The sequence below is a fragment of the Oryctolagus cuniculus genome, chromosome 15, assembly GCF_051225735.1.
Source record: "Oryctolagus cuniculus isolate XC-2025 breed Fujian yellow rabbit chromosome 15, ASM5122573v1, whole genome shotgun sequence".
In the NCBI taxonomy this organism is placed as follows: Eukaryota; Metazoa; Chordata; class Mammalia; order Lagomorpha; family Leporidae; genus Oryctolagus; species Oryctolagus cuniculus.
Window position 1 is genome coordinate 86,285,670 of NC_142881.1, and position 20,017 is coordinate 86,305,686.

At 43.8% G+C, this 20,017-nt stretch overlaps 1 protein-coding gene across 4 annotated transcripts in view; it reads right to left on the reverse strand.

The window, feature by feature from the left end:
• Positions 1 to 20,017, reverse strand: part of PARG (poly(ADP-ribose) glycohydrolase) — a 124,032-nt gene that overhangs the window by 5,051 nt on the left and 98,964 nt on the right. For all 4 annotated transcript variants that reach the window (XM_008269836.5, XM_089314178.1, XM_008269835.5 and 1 more), the window contains 3 exons: positions 19,272 to 19,350; positions 17,709 to 17,817; positions 7,821 to 7,926 (listed from right to left, as the gene is read on the reverse strand). In XM_008269836.5, coding sequence (XP_008268058.3) covers positions 7,821 to 7,926; positions 17,709 to 17,817; positions 19,272 to 19,350 — 294 coding nt within the window. The remainder of the gene's footprint in view (positions 1 to 7,820; positions 7,927 to 17,708; positions 17,818 to 19,271; positions 19,351 to 20,017) is intronic.

Here is a 20,017-nt window from a genome sequence, read left to right on the forward strand (position 1 = left end):
AGTCCGTCTGATGATACAGAGATAAGCAGAGGAGAGAAGCGGGGCTATTGCTCATAACAGAGTCCCAGACTCATGGCCAAGTTGGAGGGAGTTTCAAATGGCAACATGCTCTTTGCAGCCACCACGGTAAAGACTGGGGGAGGCAGGAGTCACTAACAGGTTCTCCATCTAGGGTATGTTTGTCTCAGAGTGTCTTCCTCTAGATGGCTTATTAGTTACCGGGAGGAAAAAATCTCAGCAACTGCGCAGTGCAGAAAAGGGGCCACACTGCGTGATGGAAGTGCTCATCACCCAGATGTCAGGCGGCCTTCAAGTGCCTCCCGACAGGACCAAGAACGCGGCGCTCTGACTGGGAACGCGTGGCCTCAGCCTCGTCTGGAGGAAGCAGCCGCCGAGCTCAACGTGCACACTTCCAACTTGTCAATGTCATAGAAGACAAAGAAAGGCTGTGAAAACTGTCTGGATTCAAAGGGAGGCTCAAAGACATGACAAGTAAATGCAGTACTGGCCCTGGACCGTGTGCCCGAAAGGAAAAAGGCCAAGAAAGGGCTTTATTAGGTCATCTGACAAGATGAGAAGGAGTAGATAAAAATACAAACGTACATTTCCTGCTTATATATAAGAATATTCTTCCTTAGGAAATACACATTGAAGTACTGAGGAAGGAGGACGTATGTGTGTAATTTATGCTCAAATGGTTGAGAAAAACAACTGTCCATGTGTATACATAAATACATCTACACACATAGAAGTTTATTATTTTTACTTTTGGTAAATCAAATAATTCTTAAATAAAAAGTTTTTAAAATTATGTAGGAAAGAAAAAAATGTGAAGTAGTAAAATTTGATATAGTTAAGCATTTCTCAAATTTGGGAAAGAATTTATGACATTATAATATGTGTGCGATTCTAAAATACAAAGTATGTCCTAACTTCCAAACTAATATTTATTGAGTATCCACAACATGGGAGGTGTTATGACTAGGTCTCATTAATTTCCAGAGTGCTGAAAGTAATTAATTTCAAAACAGAGGTAAGTTTTAATTAAAATTGCTCAACCAACTTATGCTCACATTAAAGCTTCAGTACACACAATTTTAAAAGGTTCCTAATTAACCTAAACTACATATAAAAATGGAAACTAATGAATTGTCATCTTCCTCTACTCAGAGGTAGCACTTCTTAACTTTTAGTGAAAATGAAAATTTGGCTGTGTTTCCTCTTGAAAAAAAGAGAGACCTAAAGAAAAACGCTTTTTAGTCCTATTTGCTACTAGGTCATTGGTCATTTGGGAAAATGAAGTATTAATTAAAAACACTTAAAAGAGTTTCTTGTAGGATTTATTTATTTTTCAAATGTTCTGTAAGCCACTTTGCCACTGTAGACAGGCAATTGGAGCTAAACTTGACATAACTACCCCTGAGAGGGTTGGATCCTAATAAGAGAAAGGAAGCGAAACCAGTGCACATGAGGTTGGTGATCTCACACCTACTTCTGTTTGCGTCCACACCGTAAGAGGGGTGAGTCGGGCCAGTCAGGGCCAGCAGACAGAAGGCCCACATGCAGTCCCCCTCATCTGACAGCTATTTGCTCTGTAACTCAGCCAGTCATTATCTCTCTTGGCCTCGTTTTCTCTCAGCTACACGACGAAAGGGTACAGCCAGACAATCCCTAAGGATCTTTTCAAACTTCAGAATTCCATAACCATTGTTACAATTTTTTCTGTCTGTATCAAATGCAAGTACATAAATGAAATTTCCAGAGAGAGAAATTAATGTCGACCTTATCCACACCAGCAATCACTGACAAAGACATTCCCACACAGTACTGTTTCAGACCTCCTGTTTATGAGACGCTCCAGAACTCTGCAAACCTAGAGGACTATGCCTCATGATTTAATTGAACTCTCCTGCACTGAAAGTCAGATGAGAATCAATCACAAATCTAATAGGATGTGTGGACTGTTTCCAAGTATGATATAAAAGCATCAAATTCTAACTTCAAGCACAACTAGGTGCCAAAATAATCACTTAAATTGACCCGCAGGGAGCTTGGTTTTAATTTTCTTTTTGGCATCAATGTGAAGCTATGAAAAGAATGCAAATAGGTATGAACAACATTAAAAAAAAAAAAGCCCCACACAATTCCTAGTGTCCTGTTGCAACACATGAACCAAGCAGCATATGGGTTAGAAGACAGCACTCATACCACAGGGTGGTCTGAAGACACCGACATGTAACATTGGAAACAACTGCTAACACAGAGCTCTCCCAGCACTACAGGAGAGGGCTGGATGCACAGTGCTAGCCCAGCAAAAGACCCAAATTCACAATTCCAAGTACGGTTTCCAGTGAATACATACTATTTTAACACCACAGCCAAGCTGAAAAATACTAAGCTGGACCACTTTAAGTCAGGGACAACTTGAAAGAAGCTCCAGAAATAAGGAGGGTTCACATTCACTCAGTGCCTTCCCAGGGCCAGCACTGTGGCACATCAAGTTAAGCTTCCAGTTTGCAACTCTGGCATCCCATATGAGCACCAGCTCCCTGCTAATGCATCTGGGAAAGCAGTGGAAGATAGACCAAGTCCTTGGGGTCCCTGCCTCCCATGTGGGAGACCCGGATGGAGTTCCCAGTTCTTGGCTTCCGCTTGGCTCAGCCATGGATGTTGTGGCCATTTGGGGAGTGGACCAGTGGATGGAAGATCTTTCTCTCTCTGCCTGGAGTCTCACAGGGAGCTTGGAAAGAAGGGGCTAGGCCCAAAGTCCCTCGGCCTCCCAGAGTTCTTTCTCTCCTGCCCTCTGTGTCTTAGAGCCTGCTGGTTGCCTGGGGCTCAAAGTTGTGAACAAGTGTCTGCAGAATGGAACGACATGAAAAAACTCCTGACAGTTGTCACAATAATGTACACTTAAATTATTTCAAAATTAAATCAGTGAAAGCTGCTAAACTCATAAATAACTACACAAGAACATTACAGAACACTCAGCTTGATTTCTGATAAGAAAAAATACCTGTTTAGGGATTTACAAATTACCATGTCCCCCTTGTATGAAAGCTTTTATCAAAAGTTTTTGTTGGGGCTGGCGCCATGGCGCAGTAGGTTAATCCTCCACCTGCAGCGCTGGCATCCCATATGGGTGCTGGTTCTGTCCCAGTTGCTCCTCTTCCAGTCCAGCTCTCTGCCGTGGCCCGGGAGTACAGTGGAGGATGGCCCAAGTCCCTGGGTCTCTGCACCCACGTGGGAGACCCAGAAAAAGCTCCTGGCTCCTGGCTTCAGATCGGCACAGCTCCAGCCGTTGTGGCCACTTGGGGAGTGAACCAACGGATGAAGACCTTTTTCTTTGTCTCTCCCTCTCACTGTCTGTAACTCTACCTCTCAAATAAATAAATAAATAAATAAAATCTAAAAAAAAAAAAAAAGCGTTTGTTGGGGTCACTGCTGTGGTGTAGCAGGTTAAGCACTCACCTGTGGCACTGGCATCCTATATGGCTGCTGGTTCCAGTCCCAACTGCTCCACTTCCGATCCAGCTCTCTGCTAACGCACTTGGGAAAGCAGTAGAAGATGGCCCAAGTGCTTGAAGCCCTATAGCCACATGGGAGATCAGGAAGAAGCTCCTGGCTCCTGGCTTTAGACGGGCCCAGCTCCGGCATTGTGGCCATTTGTGGAGTGAACCTGTGGATGTAAGATCTCTGTCTCTCTTTGTCTCTACCTGTGTCTTTCAAATAAACAGAGAGATATGTTCCATCTGCTGGTTTACTCCCTCAATGGCCCCAACAGCCAGGTTTAGGCCTGGTTGAAGCTAGAAGGAAGGAACTCAAGCCTGGTGTCCTGTGTGGGTGGCAGGAGCCCAAGTGCTTGGGCCATCATCCACTGCTTTCCTAGGCACTTTAGGATGCAGCTAAGCGGCAGTGGAGCAGCCAAGACTCAACCCAGCACCCCAATATGGGATGCCAGTGTTGCAGGCAGCAACTTAACTTGCTGCGCCACAGTGTCAGCCCTGCCATTTAACTTATAAAATGGCTTTCACGGCACATCCACATTTCCCTCTGATTTGACAATATTCCAAACATGTCTTTCCATGTCAATAGAGACATTTCCATAATGGTTTTTAGTGGCTGCATATTTCATTACATAGATGGACTATATTTCTTTTCAAGCATCAGTTTCAGGAACCAATCCCCCATGGAAAGACATTATGACTACTTCTAATTTTTAAACAATTATTCCAGTGAATGAAGGAGTGATCAAGCTATTGCTGAGATCTCAATAACGGAGAAAATGAATTACACAATGGAAATCTCTGAACACCACACCTGATCACTGGAGCAAGGAAAGCCCCGGTCCAAGAGAAAGGCTTTTAAGATACGAAGAAAGGAAAAGAAATGAACACATTTATAAAGCTTTCCAAATTGTCCAGCACAAATGACCACGGTTTACAGTTTGTGGCATACCTGGTCCCTGGATTGATGGCATGAATCTAGTCATTCATTTTATTTAAGAGAAAAACAACAACAAAAAAGTGTCTGTCATAAGATCAATAAGCTCAGAATGAAAAACAGCTTTCCTCAAGCAAATTCAGAATGATGAAGAATTTCACAAAATAAAAACTGAAAAAAAAAATCACCATCTTGTTTTTGTCTTTGAAGAAAAAGTGAAGATGTATAGAATTAGGGATTAGAGATGATTTTTCTAAGCACAAATTAACTCAGTATAGGAAAAGCCTAATAGGCTGAAGTAAATGAAAAACTGAAGAAAATCTATGACAATCAATCAATGCTTCTTAGTATACAAATGGTTATTACTAGCCAATGAAAAATCAAAACTACTCCCAAAGAGATAAATGGGCAGAGGGCATGACAAAGCAATTCACAGAGTAAAGAAAAAAATACCAAATAAACACATACGATTGTTGAATCTCAGATAAATTTAAAGGACTGTCACAATCCACCTTGGTGAGGCTGCTCATGTAAACTGGTATACCCTTTCAGAGAGCAACTGAACCCATATCAAAATATAAGTACACGCTCAACAGGCTAATCCTCCGCCTGCGGCGCCGGCATACCAGGTTCTAGTCCCGGTCGGGGCGCCGGATTCTGTCCCAGTTGCCCCTCTTCCAGGCCAGCTCTCTGCTGTGGCCCCGGAGTGCAGAGGAGGATGGCCCAAGTGCTTGGGCCCTGCACCCCATGGGAGACCAGGAGAAATACCTGGCTCCTGCCTTTGGATCAGCGCAGTGCGCTGGCCGCGGTGGCCATTGGAGGGTGAACCAACGGCAAAGGAAGACCTTTCTCTCTGTCTCTCTCTCTCACTGTCCACTCTGTCTGTCAAAAATATATATATATATATAAGTACACATATTCTTTGAATCATTAATCTAAAATACTTTCCTAAGAAGGTAATTATATATAACTTATTTATAAGGTAAGTAGTATTGCTTGTGATGTAAGAAAATAAACCAACTGCCTGTGGATGAGGAATCTGTAAAATAAATTATGGCAGGTATGTATAAATAACAGACTACTCTATAGCAATTTTACCATGCTAACTGTTGGAGAGGGCATTTGGCAGTGCGGTCAAAATCCTGGTTGGGATGCCTGCATCCTTTATTACAGTTCCTGGCTGGAGTTCCGGCTCTGTTCCTGGTCCCAGCTTCTTGCCAATACAGCCCTGAGAAGTAGCTCAAGTGGTTGGGTCCCTGTCACCCATGTGGGAGACCCAGACTGAGTTCCTGGTTCCTGCTCTAGCCCAGTCTCAGTCACTGTGGGAATTTGAGGAAGAAACTAGCCAGATGGGAGCTCTCTGTCTCTCTGATATAATAAATAACTTAATATGCTAACAGTACATCTACATTTCTTTTTTTTTTTTTATTTTTTTTTATTTTTGACAGGCAGAGTGGACAGTGAGAGAGAGAGACAGAGAGAAAGGTCTTCCTTTGCCGTTCGTTCACCCTCCAATGGCCGCCGCGGTAGGCGCGCTGCGGCCAGCGCACCGCGCTGATCCGATGGCAGGAGCCAGGAGCCAGGTGCTTTTCCTGGTCTCCCATGGGGTGCAGGGCCCAAGCACCTGGGCCATCCTCCACTGCACTCCCTGGCCACAGCAGAGGGCTGGCCTGGAAGAGGGGCAACCGGGACAGAATCCGGCGCCCCGACCGGGACTAGAACCCGGTGTGCCGGCGCCGCTAGGCGGAGGATTAGCCTAGTGAGCCGCGGCGCCGGCCCATCTACATTTCTTGGTGTTGAAAAGTATCTGTGAGATTGTAGGATTTTCACAGAGAGGTTAGAGAACACAGAATATATGTCTCTTTACTATCAAATGTTTTGTTACACAGAGATGTGTGAAAGGACAGCTGCCAAAAGGCTCATGATGAATTCTGGTTATTTTTACATAATTCATGGTATTTTTCTGAATCCTCAAGAAAAAAGTCATTTTTATAAAAATACTAATAAACATTTTACTGTTGGGAGGACAGTCTTGATTGTTCTATTCCCAAAGAGATGGAGTTCATATCTAGTTTGGCTAACAAGGGCAGCTGGCTGTTTGTTTGCCTTTATTGTTACCTTGATAACTGTGATATAACAAAGAATTTATACAGTCTTTGTCCTGGGTTTCTAGCCAGACTTTCAAAAGCCCTTTGTTACACTAACAAGGTGACTCAGAGAGCCAGGCTCCAACCTCCTGGGAGGATGAGGAGCAGGGCTAGAGATAGAGCTCAAAACTGCACGGCCAATGAGCTGATCAATCACGCCTACCTAACGAGGCCACAGTGAAGACTGAACACTAAAGGTCAGGCAACGTCCTGGTGAACACCTTGACAAGCCAGGTGAGTGAGGTACCCTGACACCGGGTGTGTCGTTTATAACAAAACTACAACTGGAAGGACAGGACTCCTGGCAATCTACTGCACTCCAGCCGGCTGGTCAGAAGCAGCGCTGGCCTGGCCCTCGTAGCTGCAGTCTGAATGGGGCCGCCCCGAGGGAGTGGGCTGGGTGCTAACTCTAGTGCATCGTGAGTGGGGTGGAGCCATTTGGGATGACACAGGAGCAGTGACCTGATACTTGGATAATATGATTTTCTGTAACAGACACTTTCAAAGGTAACAAAGCAAAACAGACAAAAAACACACAAAAGTTAAACTAATGTCACAGTCTGATAAAGGCCAGTATTTGATTGATTGGATTTTGTGATTTTTCTACGGCTGGCAATAAAACACAAGAAACATTTGTCTGTCTTGGGCACCAAACACCTCCTTGCTGGGACCACTTATGCAGCCCTCCCAAGCTGCGCTCACAGCACTGGGTACCTCTGTCACAGCGCTTGTTACTCTCCACAGCACTGTGCCACAGCCGCTGTGCCTCTCTCCTAGGCTGCTCTGTGAAGTCCAAAGCAGGGAGCGCATCTTATTAATCTCAGAACCTACCACACTGCCGAGAACACGGCAGATGCTCCCGAAGTTTGCTGGATGACCGAATGAGTCAATTAAATAGAGCTGCGTGTAAAAATCACTCCAGCGAGCAAAAGCACGTGAGTGGGTGCTTTAGTTGGAAACTCACAGTCATTCTGGACTCGTCCCTCCCCAGACGTCTTTATATTCAACCACACACTGTGTATGGTAGCTCAGATAAGCCGGCGGCCTTTACAGGGAGACAGTGAATGAAACAGAGAATTTCTGTAAGCAGAGTATGAGAAAGGAAGAGCATCAAGTGGTCTTTTCCTTTGCTCAGATTGCTGTGGTCTCGTACCAAGCGAAATCTGGCCTGAAGGACAAACTAATTTTCCCTTGGTCAGAATGCTCTTGTCCTTCTCGACAATGTTTACGCACCTTTCAGCCGAGCATCGCCCCCAAAGGCACCACAGCCCCAGTTTCCCGTGGCCACTGCAGAAAGATTCTCTGAGGAAACTCCAGGGCGGAGAAATCCACAGTAAGCCTGCAGGATGAAAGAAATATCAGCACATGAGTGACTCGCCACCGTGAGTGATTCTGACTGATGTCCTGGGATCAATTTCCATGATCAAGCTTATGTTCTCTGGCATTCTTTTTTTCTTAGGGACCAAAGCAGAAGGAAAAACAAAGAAAGAGAAAAGCCTGGATTCTATAAGGAAGACAGTAAGAAATGATTAGATTCTAACATTTATTTGTTTTGGCGCTGGACAAATCAAATCCTTTAAACAAGTCCCGGTTTCTTTTTTGGATTCAAGCAAACAGAAATGGAAATACCAGAGGTACTTCAAAAACTGATGGAGTCCCAATGACGGACTGCCAGGGACTAAAACTAAGAGAACACCGCTTGCTTTGGAGGCTTCGGGCTAGCATGTTTTTGTCAAGGCAGGTCACCTGTCTCGCTTCCTCAGCGCCCTCTCCCTGACACAGGAGGACTACATCAGAATATGAATAGGCGTTTAAACATGCTCCGGCCACTCCCATGGCTTAACAGAGAGCAAGCTACTGTCCAAAAGAGGAATGTCTACACCTTTTTTTTTTTTTAAGTCATAGAGAGAGAGAGAGGAATCTTCCATTTGCTGGTTCACTCCCGGGATGGCTGCAATGGCCAGCACTGGGCCAGCCAGCAGCCAAGAGCTTCATCTGGATCTCCCACGAGGGTGGCGGGGAAGGAAGCTTTCCCAGGCTCTTAGCAGGGAGCTGGATCGGCAGTAGAGTGGCTGAGACACAAACCAGCACCCCCATGGGAATCTGCTGGCATCACACGTGGCGGCTTTACTTGTGGCACCGAGTGCTGGCTCTGGGCTTCCTACACCTGAGGATCCTTTCAAGATGGCCTCTCAGATCTCTTTCAGCCCTAGAATTCCTGTTCACAGCTGTTAAGTTTGAATAGAAAAACTTTGCAAGAAATCTGAGAAAAGTACAATCTATTCCGGGGATGTTGGCTAAGTAGCAATTAAATGAGTGACTCATTTTGTTTATGAGCAGGCTACAGTTGAAGGTCCCAGAGTTTCTGATTTCCATTTCTTTTGCTGGCAGCCTAGTTGGTCTTTCTGCCTCCTAAGGCTTCTTAGTTTCCTGAAACTATCAGACTATATTAAGAGGTTTAATATAATAGCTAAGCAAATCTCCCCTAGCTTCTCTCAAGTACCAATCAAAGGCTAAAATACAGCCTATGTATAATAGTAAATAAAATTAAAAGAATGATCTGTGACAAATGTTCCCAGAGAAAAACCGAGGATAAAGAAAGATGCTTCTGTGAAACCCACACATAGAAATATAGTAAATTGCTTTCTGAAGCTTCCACAAAGGCATAAAAATTTATTTTACACACTGTCTGGATGGATTAACAAGGCTGTTCCTTCCACCCCCTCCTAGGCTGTAAATTCTGACGGGTATTAATTACAAGTTGCTGCCAGACCATTATTCAACACCGTGGAACCGACTGACACAGAACTCACAGATCACCCATATAATCAGATGCATGGAGCTTCTGAAAATCTCTTTCAGGTCAAAAATATCAGGAAGTCAGAGAGCACCATTTTTTAAGGAGTGGATTCTTGAAAGATAAAGAGTCTGTGTCATTATATTAACAAGGGGAAAACAACCCATATCAGAATAAACCTAACTCTGCCACTTTGCTTCCTGGATCAAAACCGGGTCAGCAGGCCTCTGAGAACACGTCTCTGTTTTATATGACCACAATGGTGCTGGTATCTTCCTCTCTGCTACCTCTAAGTAACAGGGCTAGCCTGACCTCAGTGAGCAAACACAGCCTAGGGAAGCTAAGGCCTGACAATGGAGAATTTGAAACGTTTGAATTGTTTGAGGAAAAGTCTAAGACACAAACACAAACCCATATTCTTGAAAATTGGCCCTAAGAAAAAGAAACCATGAAACTAATGTTAAACTGCATTCAGTGATTTTTAACAGGTAATATCAGATGGAATTTTAAAAAATTAACCAGCAGGTAAAGCTGCCACCTGCAGGGCTGGCATCCCATATGGGCACAAGTTCGAGTCCCAGCTGCTCCATTTCCGGTCCGGCTCTCTGCTATGGCCTGGGAAAGCAGTAGAGGATGGCCCAAGTCCTTAGGCCCCTGCACCTACTTGGGAGACTAGGAGGAAGCGCCTGGCTCTTGGCTTTGGATTGGCCCAGCTCTGGGCATTGCGGCTATTTGGGGAGTAAACCAGTGGATGGAAGACCTCTCTCTCTCTCTGCCTTTCAAATAAAATAATATTAAAAAAAGAAAAGTGAACCAGGGGCCAGGGTTGTGGTACAGTGGGTTAAGCCACCAATCGGATGTAAGGCATCCTGTATTGGAACGCCAGCTTGAGTCCTGGTACTCTTACTTCTAAGCCACTTGGCTGGTGCTGCACCTGGGAAGGCAGCAAAGGAATTTCCATGTACTTGGGTCCCTGCTGCCCAACTAGGAGACCAAGATCGCGTTCTGGGGCTCCTGGCTTCGACCTGGCCCAGCCCTGGCTGTTGTGGCCATGTAGGCAGTGAATGAGCAAAGGAAGACCTGTCTGTCTCCCTGTGTCCCCTGCTGTCATGGCTTTGCTTTTCAAATAAATAAATAAATCTTAAAAAAAAAAAAAAAAAGATTTTGTGGCTCTGCCCTGGTATTTAGCATTTCAGGAATCCTCTTCTTAGAGAAGGGAGAAGCCTAGGCTGACCCATTTTCAGGGACTCAGGGAAGTTTACTGCAACCAACCCTTCCTGTCTTTGGGTTCTGCACCAGTGATTCAACCAAAAGCAGATCAAAAATATTAGAAAAAAATTTTTGTACTCAATCTGTATGGACTTTTCCCTTTTTCATTATTCCCTGCACAGAGTAGTGCACATTGGTGCAGGGGCCTAAGCATTTGGCCCATCTTCCGCTGCCTTCTCAGCTACATTAGCAGGGAGCTGCTTTGGAAGCGGAGCAGCTGGCCCCGAGAACCTTCCTTTTTACAGTAGGAATCGAGCTTGCAAGAAGGGAACAAAGGCCAGACAAGGACAGAGACCACAAAATAGTTGCCATGGACCACTCCACAGGGACAGGTGCTCCATGTTGGCAAGTGCCTTCTCTTCTCCAGGCAGAGCCAGAGTACCTGAGATTTACCAGAGTGACAACAGTGGAAGAAAGCCAGCTCCAACTCTGGCACACCCTGACCTGGTATTCAGCCATGACAGAGCAATGGTTTTTACTAATAGCTTAACAGGAAGCATTCATGCCTCAGGATAAGAAGAGAATACCGATGATTGCCCACGCCCACCCCATGTCAGAACCTGATGAGAAAGGAAGAGAAAAGAAACTTTGAGGGTCAAGTGTAAGAGGAAAATGTTAGAACCCAGAGTTAAAAATTAGAGATTGGCCAGGAAGTGGTGAAGACAGAGATGTAGAAAGGGAATATAAAGGCAAAAGAGACCAAGGACAACAGGTGTAACAGCCCAGGGCTCAGAACTGCGTGCAGGAGATGGTACTCAGGGCAAGGTCTGGAACATAGTCACTTAGGAAGAATTCTGGCTTCAGCGTCAATTTCAGCAGGCCCCAAGCATATACAGTTAACGTCCTTCACTATCATGTAAATACATTATACTGCTTGCCAGATAACTAATTTTAGGAATTATTGTTCATGAAGTCCATCTAGCACATGTTAACTAAAATTAACATATGGTTGATATGATACTGATTTCCTGAGTGTTTTTTTTTTAAGTATTTTGTGATATAAAACATGATATAAAGACCCTTAAGGATCTTCCTAAAGAGAATGAATATTAATCAGAGTCATATTATCTTTAGACATAGTAATAACATTTCTATAAATTTCTTCTAAATAAACAGCACCTGTAAAAAGATGCATATTCCTATTTTAGATATAATTGAGAAAAACCTGGGAATACCTAATTGTTCAAAAATAGGACAGTAGTTTAAAAGCACAGTCTATCTATTAATCCAACCAATATTACTAAATATTTTATTATGGAGATTATTAGAAACTATATATAGCTAAATGTGATAGTAATTATAAATAACTTGAGCAATCATATGAAACTGAATTTTCTGTGGAAAGGCCTATAAAAATGTAAACATCTGTTTGAAAGGTAGGATTTTGGATAACATATCTTGTCTTTAAAATAACTGCAGTATTAGTACACAGTCCTTGCTATTTGAAAATGCAAACAAGGGGCAGGTGTGTGGCAGAGCAGTTAAACTGCTGCTTCAGATGCCTGCATACCACGTTGGAGAGCCTGGTTCAAGTCCTGGCTACTCCACGTCTTTTTCTTTTTAAAAATTTATTTATTTTTTGAAAGGCAGAGTTACGGGGTAGGGTTGGGGAGGGGGAGGGCAGACACAAAGAGATCTTCCATGCTCTGCACTTCCCAAATGCTTGCAGAGGCCAGGGCGGGGCCTAGCTGAAGCCAGGAGCCTGGAACTCCATCCAGATCCCCCACGTGGGTGCAGGGGCCCAGGGACTTGGACTATCTTCCACTGCTTTAGCAGGACCATTAGCAGGGAACTGGACTGGAAGTAGAGCAGTTGGGACTTGAACCAGTGCCCATCTGCAGATGGCACCTTAATCTACTGCACACAACTTGGGCCCTGGCAACTCCACTTCTGATACAGATTCCTGCTAACGTGTACTCTAGGAGACAGCACATGATGGTGTGAATACTTGGGTCCCTGCCACCCGTTTGGGAGGCCTGACTGAGTTCCAGGCTGGCTTCTATCTTTGGCCTGGCCCAGCCCTGGCTGTGAAGGGCATTTGGAGAGTGCATGCAAGATCTGATTTTTTTTAAATGTTATTTATTTGAGAATAGAGCTACAGATAGAGAGAAAGGTCTTCCATTCACTGGTTCACTCCCTAAATGGCCACAGTTGCCAGAGCTGGGCTCATCTGAAGCCAGGAGCCAGCAGCTTCCTCCGGGTCTTCCATGCAGGTGCAAGGGCCCAAGCACTTGGGTCATCTTCCACTGCTTTCCCAGGCCACAGCAGAGAGCCAAGGTTTCTGTTTCTGTGTCTGTCTCTCTAATGAAATGAAAATAAAGAAAAATTAAAGAAAACAAAGTGCAATATAAAAAGAAGTCTGCAGCCCTGTTTTCTCAGGTGTAAAACCAAAGGCTGAATTCAGTCTCCATGACTACTCTGATTCTATATATTAAGAAATTCTAAGAGAAAACTCATAGAAATGACATTTTGAAAAAAAGCTTCATTTCATATTTATTTATTTGGAAAGAAGAGAGAGAGAGAGAGAAGAGAGAGAGAGAAGAGAAGGAAAAAGAGAGAGGAGAGGGATAGAGGGATATCTTTTTCATTTGCTGGCTCACTCCCTATTACGCCAGGGCTGGGCCAAGCCAAGGCCAGGGGCCTAGAACTCAATCAGGGTCTCCCACATGAGCAGCAAGGACCCCAGTATTTGCATCATCACACTGCCTCCTAGGGTGCACAATGGCAGGAAGCTCGGTTTAGTCCAAGACACTCAGGATAGGAGGATGGTGTCCCAAGTGGCACCTTAATCAAACACCTGTGCCAAACACCTGCTCCAGAAAGGATACATTTTGAACTAAGATTACTGAAAAGTGACATATACTTCAGAAAAAGATCATACATGAATAGATATTGAACGTAAAAATACCAGTGGCAAGTACTGACTGGTTTGTTATCCCCTATTCCAAACTTGGTGTTGGACAATAACAACACCAAACACATTAAATTAATTAAGAAAAAAGTCAACAGTGATGATTCAGTTTGTCTAATTTCTGCTCCAGAAGGTTCCACAAAATATATTCTTCATTTAATCTAACCTAAACAAGTCAAACGTGGCTACACACAACTTCTCACAGGCGATGTCTTTCTTCCCGTACAGAGAGCTATTTGCAACTTGTACAACTTGGAGTCATAAATCTTCCCAGTGCCAAAGCTAATTCTCCTCTGGCATGTCACCCAGCTGATCTCCCACAGAACTAAACACTGCCTCACGGTATCAGTCAGATCAAGCGAGACGGATTTCCCTCCTTGTAAAAACAACTCTGCCCTCAGGTCAGGAGGAGACCTGACAGGACAGGCGGAGCCTGGCTGGAGCAGGCCTCTCCAGAGGTGATGGAGCACTTTGTGGGATTGCTCTTTCAGTATTTTCTGGTGAGCAGTGCCTGAAAGTAGCAGACAGGCCCCCACAGCTCAGAGAGCCACACTAAATTCTGACGGTGAAAACTGCTCTTACATTTTGCCACTTCATTTAGGAAAAAAAATATTAATTTTTCTATTCCTCTCTAGTGTCCTTTTGGCATGTGAAAACAAAACAACACAAACAGAAAAAAAGTCCTCTCTTAGGTGATTTAATACATTCTCTGTTTCAAGCTTAACATAGGGAAATGTAACAGTGCATCAAATATTTTCTCCATGTGTGCTTCCAGTTTTTAAAAAAAGCGGGTCTAATAGACGTCAGGGAAATCTGGACTTAAGCCCTGGCTTGATCACTGCCCGTCTGTGTGGACCAGAGTCAGTCACGGGGTTTCCTGAGGCTCGGGCCGCTATATCTAAAGGGAAGATAAGAACAGTTATCTATTCTTCCTTGGATGGTTGGGATTAAATCAGAAAATGCATTTGAAGTGCCTGGCACACAGTAAGCAATCAACTAATTGCTTCACTATTTTTTTCCTTTAAGGCTTATTTATTTGAGGGGGGGGGGGGAAAGAAAGAGAGAGAGAGAGAGAGAAAATCTTCCATATGCTGGTTTACTCCCCAAGTGGCCACAATGGCCAGGGCCAAGGCAGGCCAAAGCCAGGAGCCAGGAGCTTCATCTGGGTCTCCCACATGGGTAGCAGGGGCCCAAATACTTGGACCATCTTCCATTGCTTTCCCCAGGCCATCTGCAGGGAGCCGGCTCAGAAGCAGAGCAGCCAAGACATGAACTGGTATCCATATGGGATGCCAATGTCACAGGAGGTAGCTCTACCTGCTATATCAAAACACCGGCCCTGCTTTCACTATTTTTAATTACATCATTTGGGAAAAAAATTTCTACCCGTTCTTGACATAAAAGAATCTTTAATGAGTTAGAAATTAAACTGAATTGCATATTGACATAAATCACAGCAGGTTGAAAGTGAACACAGAACTGAATTACTACGTTACAAGTCAACCACTGCTTTCTGTGCATCATCTATCTGTTCTGCACTTGGTTTGATGCTGGATTTACTAGGTTTTACTCAGCATTTGAAGAATATTCAGGAAATCTCTAACCATCTGTAATATTTTGAGTGATTTGAAATAATGTACTTATCTACTTTCTAAAATCTTAAAAATCTCTATCAGCATTGTCCAATCCATCACTGACCAGGTCATTTAACAGATTATTTCTAAGACACTCTCATCAGGCCGGTAGTGTGCTCAGCACTGATTGACTAGGAAGGGACAAAATTCCTCCCGGTGCGAGGTTATTTAAAGATGCATCCTTTCTATACAGTACTTACCACTACTGTGACCTACCCGTATCTCTATCTGAGGGCAGGCAAACTGAAGGCTACTGGTACACAAGTGAATGTACAGAGCATCACTGGCCATGGAGACTTCTGAAAAAGGCTGATTTATGCCCCACGGCTGCCCTTTAAAAAGATCACAATTACTGATAATTTCTGAAAGTGAAATATCTAGGTCCCACAGGGAAGTGCCTGTGGGAATATAAAGTTTATCCACAATGAAAGGGGAACCTTCCATTTGTGTTAATATCCTTTGTATCCATGGATAAACACATTTTGGTTTTATTTTCCTTTTCATCTATTTCTCTCCAAATCACCTTCTACTTAGAACAATGCCTTCCAGTTTCAGTGACCATGTGACAAATTCCCATACACATGTTTAAGTAATACCTGACGAAAACCTAAAAATAAATCTTACTCTCCTGATATGCCAGTCATAAACGCATCATGGACTCAGAGGTAACAGCTTTTATGCACGAGTGTGGAGCAGGGAAAGCAGGCCTACATTACAATGTACCAATAGGAGCAAAACACGCTCTTGAGCACAGGCAATCCCTGTTGAGAGCTGGGTAGGAGAGAAATGCAGAACTGCTAATATACCGAAGACCAGCCTTTCTGGATAGCCTTCCTGAAGAGTTTCTTTTTCTTTTCGCTCCTCACATGCTCTCAACAGCCAGGCTGCGCCAGGGTGAACCCAAGGGCCAGGAGGTCCACCCAGGTCTCCCATGTGGCAGAGAGCCAAATACTTGAGCTACCATTTCCTGCTTTCCAGGGTACACATCAGCAGAAAGCTGTATTGGAAGTGGAGGCGGGACTTGACCCCTGCCACTCCAACATGAGATGCAGGTATCCCAAGAGGCAGTTTAACTCTGTTACAATGCCCACCCCAAGAATTACCTTTTCTTAGGAAAAATAAATAAATAAATAAAGATGTCAGTCATGCAAATTCAACTTCAGAAAGTAGTATGTTATTCTTCAAACTTCTTACTAGATCCATTCATGAACTCTAAACATTAAACTAAACTAATAAATTATATATCCACAAACATGTTTAATAATAAATTAGATTCTCAAATGGAACAGGATATAAGCTAATATATCCAATTATACTCGGACTATCTACTAGGTTGTTAAGGTTGTTAGCAAGAGCCTTCCTGGTTGTTTATACCCAGTCTGCTATTATCAGAAGTCTTTAGGCAGGGACTGGCATCTGTAGCCATGCAAAATCTCTAAGCTCTTTATCTTTTTTTTAAAATTGTATTTATTTATTTGAAAGGCAGAGTTACTGAGAGAGAGAGAATGAATGAATCTTCTATTTGCTGGTTTACTCCCCAAATGGCCACAACAGCCAGAGCTGGGCTGGTCTGAAGCCAGGAGCTTCTTTTAGGTCTCTCATGCAGTGCAGGGCCCAAGCACTTGGGCCATCCTCCACTACTTTCCTAGGCACATTAGCAAGGAGTGGGATTGGAAGTGGAGCAGCTAGGACTCCAACTGGTGCTTATATGGGATGCTGGCACGCAGGCAGTGGCTTTACCCACTAAGCCACAGTGCTGATCCCAAGGCTCATTATTTTAATAAATAATCTCATAATCAATCCTACTTGTGGGAGTTAAACAATGGTTTTCAGAACTGGTCAGTCTTGTTGGCTGTGAGGGTAACTTGAGGAACTACAGAAAATTTCAGCTTTTTTGGTAAGGCCCCAAATCTAGAGAGCAGAACTGAAAGTATTATGGAGTTTATTTCCTACGATTAACAGGATTGAAAATTTGAACAATTGCTATGGCTCATTTTTATCTTCGTAATATAGTAAAAAAGAAGAAAATTATTAAAGCAGCACAAAGCATTACAGAAAATCAACAATTTCATTATTACCTAATGTGAATCTTACCTATAATGAAACTATAATTAACAAGACTTTTTTGGTTAATCTGCTTTAATTCCTGATAGGACACCTGCAGAGAGACTGTCACCAGGCAGGTCTGAAGAAAACCTGCAGGGCTCACTTGTTTCTCCACGGTGCTACAATGATAATGTTCCGAAGCGGCTGCAAGTACTTGACGAGATAAATGCATGTGTGGGGCTTAACACCGAGCAATCGTCTATCTGGCAACCTCGGCCAGTAATCAAACAATTATGGAATGGAAAGTACATCTTGTACGAGCTGACACAGCCATTAAATCAGGAGAGCTGTGGGCAGACGTACTGACACTGCAAGAATTACCAGAAAGCATTAATTTCAGCATTAATAAAATGGCAGTAAATAGATGACAGCTGCCAGATGAACTAAGCATTAAGGTTACTGGCCTTGTTAAGCTCCCGTCTCATTTTCTCAGGCACAAACTGATCGAGGTAGCGTCTGAAGTGAAGGGCGTCGATGGCAACGATCTCAGTGTGGCGCCGCTGCCAGTCGTCCCTGGGATGGGACAGAATGGGGAGAGGAACAACAAGTAGTCACTCAAATAAAACCTGGAGGGGCCTCGCTGCTGAGGCTGTGACAATGCTAAAGTATTAAAAGCAAACAAACAGATCAACCAGTGTCTGCAGCAACGCAGGAGGGTGGAAAGCCATTTTATTTTTAGGTTCCAAGGCTTAGACACAGTGCACTGTCAGGCAATAAGCAGTGAGATGAAAAATGATCAAGAGACAGCACAGTATGACATATTGTAAACAAGTGCACCACTTACAATGAATCTCAGAGGCTAATGGATTTGGGGACAAACAAAAGGAATTTAATTCTTTGTTTTCCTTTTACACTAAGACATAGCTTCTATTTTGACAAGGGCTCATTCCTCCCGTGCTTTCAGAGAGCTGCTCTAAATCATTGGGTTTACATCACCACATATTGTCCAGGAAATAATCCTAAGAAGCATTAGGAAAAATGTGTAATAACTCAGCGCAACCTTCTGCCTGCTGCGCTCAATTGCAGACCCCGAGAAACGACTTCTGAAAGGACAAAGACATCAGAGCAGACGGGGACACACTACCTGTGGAAACAAGAAGGGCCAGCTGACATACTCTTAGAAACACGTAAAACCCCACATATTTCACCTCTTTATAAACCTGCATACACTGATATGAGGAGTAATGAAAGAAAACTTTCATGTTTGTCTGCAAATAATCAGGGAGAAAGGTCCACACGGAAAACTGCTTTAACCTCACATTTCAAACAAAATAAAGGAAAACAAACTAGAGGTTGGCCTTGAGATATTTCAAAGAATAAGTTCATGGCACAGATAGGGCAACACGGGCAATAGCTGCCCAGCGGCTTTCTTATTAAAAAATAAGATGGAAAAATGTCCACAAGCTTTCAGGAGGCACTGCCGCAAAGACTTTCCTCTGGTAAACCACACAACGTAGTGGGGAAGCAAAGATGTCAGAGTATGAAAATATATTTTATGGAGACACGGGAGACAGCAGCAGCAAAGCTCACGGCAGGTTCTGCTGTCCAGTGGTCTGTGGCACCAGGCAGGCTGTCCCGACACAGGTTTCCCTCTGTCTAATCTCACAGAGAAGCTCAGGCTACCCGTAAACAAGCTGGTCAAAGGCTTGACGTTCTACTCAGCGCCTGTGCTAAACAAGTGCCGCTTGGAAGCTGCCCTCCACCGCTCCTGACTGACAGCTTAGAGACTTCCTTGCTTCTGCTTTGGAGTTTTAGTTTTTATCTTTTCTCTTCTTCCATCTGGTACAGGAAAATCATAATAGCGGTTTAACTGCCGAAGAACTTGTGATGCTGAATTTAAAATGAGGTCCAAGTTGCTGAAATAAGAGTCAGAGGGATGGAGGGACGGGGTGGGTGGAGGGAACATCAGGGTCAAGCGGACGTTTCTTTGCTTCTAGCCTTGTGTTACACAAGTCTGAAATACTCACCTTTCACTCCCATCCTCATGGCTCCGGGCCCAGCGATACGTTTCAGCATAGCCTGTGTATTCACTGTACTGTTCAGAACCTGAAACAAATCATATGTTATTAATGACTTCACACTCAACATTCTACCCAAGGTCAGAAGAAGGCAAGCACTGCCACTCTCATCACTTCTCAGGAGTGTCCTGAGGGTCCCCTGCCAGTGTAGTCAGGCAAGAAAAGAAGTGACAGGTATAAAGAGTGTAAAAGAAAGTTCAAACTGGCCCTATCTGCAGATGTCATAATTGTTCACATAGAAAACCCTTAGGAACCACTGAACAGAAATGATTATAAGTCAGCTTAGTACGATAAAAAGTCTATCAGTATATTAGCTACAAACAATAGGAAAATAAAACTTTTCAAGAATACATTCATGTCAAAAAATAGAAAATACCCAGGAGTAAACATAACCAAGAACACAGAAGATAGCACTGAGAAAAATGAGAGAAGACTTAAATCATGGAGACATATGCTCTTGGGATGGTAGAAGACTCAGTATTTGCCAATTGGTTTTCAACACAGGTGCCCTAAGAATCCACAGGTGAAAGGCCATTATTGCTGGAATAAGTAGGTATTCACAAGAAAAGACTAATCTGGCCGGCGCCGCGGCTCACTAGGCTAATCCTCCGCCTTGCGGCGCCGGCACACCAGGTTCTAGTCCCGGTCGGGGCACCGGATTCTGTCCCGGTTGCCCCTCTTCCAGGCCAGCTCTC